The 6,000-nt window shown below is 37.0% G+C and overlaps 1 protein-coding gene across 1 annotated transcript in view; it reads right to left on the bottom strand.

Annotated features, from left to right (window-relative positions):
* Positions 1 to 218: 218 nt before the first annotated feature.
* The window catches only part of PDIA4 (protein disulfide isomerase family A member 4), a 36,485-nt gene continuing 30,703 nt past the window's right edge, over positions 219 to 6,000 (bottom strand). Inside the window, exons 8-10 of the mRNA XM_074193458.1 lie at positions 3,876 to 4,032; positions 2,645 to 2,878; positions 219 to 1,011 (exon numbers count right to left, since the gene is read on the bottom strand). Of these exons, the coding sequence (XP_074049559.1) occupies positions 596 to 1,011; positions 2,645 to 2,878; positions 3,876 to 4,032 (807 nt within the window). The 3' untranslated portion in view covers positions 219 to 595. The remainder of the gene's footprint in view (positions 1,012 to 2,644; positions 2,879 to 3,875; positions 4,033 to 6,000) is intronic.

Raw genomic sequence — 6,000 nt, 5'->3', positions numbered from 1 at the left:
GTCTCAGGCAGAAAAGGAACTGGCAAATACTATCATCCTTGGGTGGGCTAGGAAGTCAGTTGTGTGATGACTCTGATCTGCAGCACATGCTCTTAACAGCCAATTTTTACATGATCAGTTTTTGAAATAAAAGAAAAATAAGAAATATAACAACTAAGTTCACTATAAAATATACACTTTCAGACGATGATTAAAAATAAAAAGTCAAAATATCAAAGTGATTTGGCAAAGATTTTTTTTCTTTTTTAAAATTTAAATTAAAAAAAAAAACCACATCCACACATAGAAACTTAACTGCTTGAGGGTTGGTGAAATATTAAAAGGAGTAGAAGGTTAAAAAAAAGAAAATAATCAAGCCCAAATAATGACAAAAATAGATGTATTTTCCTTAAATATCTGAACCATACTATTATGAGGCATTTATGTCAGTTCCATGTCTGTAACACAATGTGAAATAAAAAAAAAATCAGATACTGCAACTGCTTTAACACCCAAACCCCTTTTTGCCCATAAGGCTCATTTGGTTCCCCATTTAGCAACCTTTCATTGGAAAACTACAGTGTATCCATGGCCTTTCCTTTCCTCTTCTTGGCCTTTAAAGTTCTTCTTTGGTTCTGCTCAGTTTGGTGCTGTGATCTTCTATAAATGCACTCAAGTGCTCCAAATCTCTCTCCCCTTTTTCAAATTTAATGGGATTATTTTTGTCAGTGCGAGGAGCAAAGTAGATGGTAGGGAAACCTTCTACCTTGTAGTGGTCATTGGTCACATCATTGGCAGTGGCATCCATCTTTGCTATGACCAGGTTTTTCTGATGCTTGTACTTCTTCCCCAATTCAGTGTAAATAGGTTCTAGCTGCTTACAGTGTCCACACCACGGGGCGTAGAACTCAATGAGGACATCTGCTTTGGGGTCCATCACTATAGAGTCAAATGTCTTACCCACTACAACTGTTACAGGCCCTTTGTTGTTTTTGGGCACAGGCTGAGATTTGATGACTGCCTTTAGTTTTCCTACAGGGAAAAAGAGAGAAATGATCAGTATTCTGTAAATCCCACTGATTGCAGTGAAATGGAGGAGTTCCCAAATGGAGAAGCTTCTCAACTTGGCAAGCATGACTAAGTTTATTTATAGCTGACCAAGGCAATGCAGTATAGTATGTCTGCTTCTGATGTCTCTTCTAACCCTGAGTTCCCATAAGCCCACCTGAAACTACTATGCCAAGACTGTTAGGAGTCTGTCCTTGATAATCCATTCAAGAAGTTAAGGGAACAAGTCTAAAGACCCAACCCCTCCCCTTTAAAACATAAATATTCCTTAGAAAGGTATCTCATTAACTCCTTAAAGGATATCAAATTCATTCCAACATCTGAATTAGAGGACAGTAGGTCCACAGATTGACCAGGACTGGTAACTCTACTATTAGAAGGTAGGGTTAAATGAAGACAATGAAGAATATGTAAACTGTCTGCCTTAATACAGCTGTCTGGATAGACCTATTTGGTGAGAAGAATGTTTCTTGACCTGCTTCATTTACACAGTTCTACTGGGGACCAGGGTTCCATATTGAGTGAGTTTTCATGGCATATATAAACAACTAAATGTGTTTTATTTTAAAAATTTTGGATGGCTTCAAGGAACTCCAGTCTTTTAAAAAACACATCACACTGAATCTTCTTAGAGGCTTACTGCTATTTTCTGCTTCTTTTAATTTGTCACTGACAATCATTAGCTGACAGTAGAAAATAGAATTCCTGCCCTTATTCAATCTTGTCCCCATAGACAAAAGTAAATCACATACTGTTCTAACAAGCTTAAACAACAGTAAAAAAGACTAAGTGATGGAACTAAAGGGCTTTTCGATGCCTAATGTGCATGAAAGGAAATTGTATAAAAATATAACTTTCATATATAATCCTTTTCTTAATCTAATATTTGTATATTCATGCTTATTGGTGTGTTAGGTTCAGAGTAACAAAAAATAAAAATTACTTTAAAAAACAAAGCACAAAGATAGTTTTTTTGGTTTTGTTCCTAGTGTTGGCTTTTATTACATCTATTTGATGTGCTCAGAGGCCTTTTTGCTTATTTGTTTTTGGACTTTTTATTGGATTCTATGCATGAATAATTATAACTATAAAATGGATAATCAATCTTACATTTTAAAGTAAGATTAAGAAAAGACTAATGCATATGCATTACCAAAGGGAAAAATATAATGGAGACTCAATCAGTCCTTGATTATGGTAATCCTTGAGGGGAAGCTCAGGCTGCTGCCACATAATTCAATAAACATTTATTAAACCCTACTATATTATGTGTCATACATTTGCTGTGGGTTACACAGCAGCTTTTGTTCTAATTGCTGCTGCTTTCTTTGGCTTTAGTTTTGTTTTCCATGCTCAGGGGAACCTGAGGTCATGCTCATTTCTTCCCCTGCAAGAAAATGAAGGTGCTGCCTCAAGTCTCTGACCTCAGGAAGAAAAAAGGGAGTAAGATGGGACAGTAGTATACAATAACTAATCAGTATCAAAGACCTCCCAGATTTTACTTCACATAGAATAGATAAAAGAATTAAGGGGGGTCTGGTTTCTAAAAACTCCAATGACCTCTAAGATTTCACCCATGCCATCCCTGAGAATTCACCTTTTTTGAAGGCCAATACAAAGTCTCTTAGAGTATCGGAATCAAACTCCTCTGGTTCCATGGCGTATTTCTTGCCACCCTCAGCTAGGATAGCTACATTGATCTCTTCACCACTGTCGCTAAGTCCCAAGTCCTTCACTTCAGAAGAGTAGTCATCCTCATCAGCAATGGCAAAGGTATATTCAGGGAAATCCTTAGCAACTTCCAAGACCTTGTTCCTCCAGTACTGAGTGGCTAAAACCAATCAGAAAACATGGCAATTAATTTAGTTCAAGCTTTAAGAGATGCTTAAGATTTTGCTTAGAATATGCATATGCCAATGAAACAACAACTTTTGAATTTTCTATACAATGTTGCTAGAAAAAAGTTTAACTATACTTTTAAAAGTAAAAAGAGACCCCTCTCCCAAAAAAAGCCTTAAAAATATGGAGGAAAAAAAAATCAGAAGGGGACATGAAAGACAATTGTTTAATTTAATATATGTCTAAAAAAATTGTATATAACAAAATTCATTGTTTCCTATATAACTTGCTGATTCTTTGTGGATTATAATTATTTTGATTCACAGGTGATTTTTAAGTTAATAATTTTAAAAATCTACACTTTTCAAAGGAGATTAAGTAAATTCACATTTTTTTTTTAGGTTTTTGCAAGGCAAATGGGGTTAAGTGGCTTGCCCAAGGCCACACAGGTAGGTAATTATTAAGTGTCCGAGGCCACATTTGAACTCAGGTACTCCTGACTCCAGGGCCATTGCTCTATCTACTGTGTCACCTAGCCACCCTGTAAATTCACATCTTGATTAAGTCTAATGAGAACCATGCATGTATTAAAACTGACTTGAGCACTGAGCTCAAGTGGATCTGGCTTCTAGTCTAGGCTTTCTGCCACTAGCTCTGGCTGAATGTCCCTGTGCTTGGGGCAAGTCACTTCCAAGACTTTCCTCATCTGCAAAAAAGTCCTATGGTGTTTTTCAGTAATATGATTTTGATCCTAGTCTATGAAGGATGATTTCTGGGGTGAATAAAACAAATAATTAAGCAAGATAGAAAAGGCATAAGGAAGAGAGATTCTGAAGGTGTGGAATGTCACAACAAAAAACATATCTGCTGAAAAAATTATGAGCCAGAGCTCTAGTCACTCCCACAAAGGTCATCAACCTTCAAATACCTTGGAAGAAAGTTTTAAAGTAATTAAATGGGTGATGTGAGGGACAAATATCCTTACTTACCAACTCTGTAGTCAAAACTGAAGTCCACAGTATAATAGACAACCACCAGAGGACGTTTAGCATATCTCTTGGCATCATTGGAAGCTGTTCTATGACCAACTAATGGTACTGCATGCTTCACCACATGATCCTTGATGGCAGTTCCTTCAGTGGATTCCTGTTTCAACCAAATAAGACATGATATGAAGTGCAATATAACAGAAAAAGGGAATTGTTTGAAAGGAACATTCAGATTTCATCATTCTAACAGAATTCTCAGTCAACAAAGGACAGAGAAAGGGGTGATTGTAATAAAAAACTGCTTGCTCTAAACGACTTTACTACTAGGAAAAACTACCCAAGGTAACAAGCATAGGGACCACACTTACAATATAACTATTACCAAGTTAATGAACAGTTGGATTCCACACAGATTCTTCAAAGGAAAGTGATCTTTAAGTCTCTTTAAGCTCTAAAATTAAACTCAACTCAATGGGAATGGGTTAAAATTCCTGAGATGCCTAGATCCAAGCCATTATTTCTATTAATGACATCATCAGGCATTCAGTCATTATTAATTTGCATCTAAAATAAGAGATCAATAGAGGAAGTACTAAAATCTAAAGGAAGTTGAGGACCTTGAGTTCAGTCAAAGTCTTCATGTAAGACAAACACTAGGAATTATACCAAGGAAGAAAAACAGCGGACAAAAAAAAAAATGGCACAGAAGTCTTAAATTATTCTGAAAAGTAGCTGGGTATGCTTATATTAGAATTACAAAAAGTCTTTTTTTTTTTTTTAGTTTAATGGTATGGACCCAATCAGTAGACAGCAGTTTATGGGTCAGTTACTGCCACAGTAAGAACCATAGAAGGGCAGTTTGGTGGTGCAGTGAATAGAGCACTGGCCCTGGAGTCAGGAGGATCTGAGTTCAAATGTGACCGCAGACACTTAATAATTACTTAGTTGCACGACATTGGACAAGTCACTTAATCCTATTGCCTTGCAAAAACCAAAACAAACGAACAAAAAAAAATAGCATAAAGTATAGAACTATCAAGAAATACTCTCAAGAATAGAAATTAAGGTGCAACTAGGTGGTACAGTGGATAGAGCACTGGCCCTGGAGTCAGGAGGACCTGAGTTCAAATTAGGTCTCAGACACTTAATAATTGCCTAGTTGTATGACCTTGGGCAAGCCACTTAACCCCATTACCTTTTTTTTTAGTTTTTTTCTTTTTTGCAAGGCAGATGGCATTAAGTGGCTTGCCCAAGGCCACACAGCTAGGCAATTATTAAGTGTCTGAGACCAGATTTGAACCCAGGTCCTCCTGACTCCAGGGCTGGTGCTTTATCCACTGCGCCACCTAGCCGCCCCCAACCCCATTACCTTTAAAAAAAAAGGGTGAATACTACTTAACAGAATGCCACAATGCCAGAAGCAACTTAAAACAATTAAAGATCTGAGGCAAAGCAAATTGGATGATTACAGCAATATTACAAATTGCAACTGATCACATCAATTATCTAGCTGGAACATATAGTAGAAAATTTGAATGCCATGTTGTCCAATAAAAGGCAACAAAAAATAAATATGCCAAAAAAGAATCCTGCAAAAAGTGTAATGAGAAATCCATGATTCCTTTAATCAGCAAATCTGAAAACAAAAGTCAAGTCAATACAAAAAGTCAAAGCAGCAAGAAAGAACAAAATCAACTTTCTAACATCTTAATAGAGAAGCTTGACAAGTAAAGAAATCAGGGGCAAGAGAGAATCCCCTGAAGTAGGGTGTGGAACATTTCTGGTCATCCAAGTTGGGTCAAACAAGAAACAACGTTCAAACACAATATAAATACAAGGTGACTAAAAGCCTTGCTGGTATTGGCTTAAGTGCTTCACAGTGAACTGTGAATTATTAGTAAGGTATTTTACCAGGTATACATGTAGCCCTTTTTTTTAGGGGTTTTTTTTGGGGGGGCAAGGGTTAAGTGGTTTGCCCAAGGCCACACAGCTAGGTAATTATTAAGTATCTGAGACCGAATTTGAACCCAGGTACTCCTGTCTCCAGGGTCGGTGCTTTATCCACAGCGCCATCTAGCCATCCCCATGTAGCTCTTCTTAAGAGAAGGCACTGCATCTCTATTAC

The sequence above is a fragment of the Macrotis lagotis genome, chromosome 7 (genome assembly GCF_037893015.1).
Source record: "Macrotis lagotis isolate mMagLag1 chromosome 7, bilby.v1.9.chrom.fasta, whole genome shotgun sequence".
NCBI classification, from domain to species: Eukaryota; Metazoa; Chordata; class Mammalia; order Peramelemorphia; family Peramelidae; genus Macrotis; species Macrotis lagotis.
Note: the sequence above shows the minus strand (reverse complement) of the source record. Positions and strands in the feature narration are given on the sequence as shown.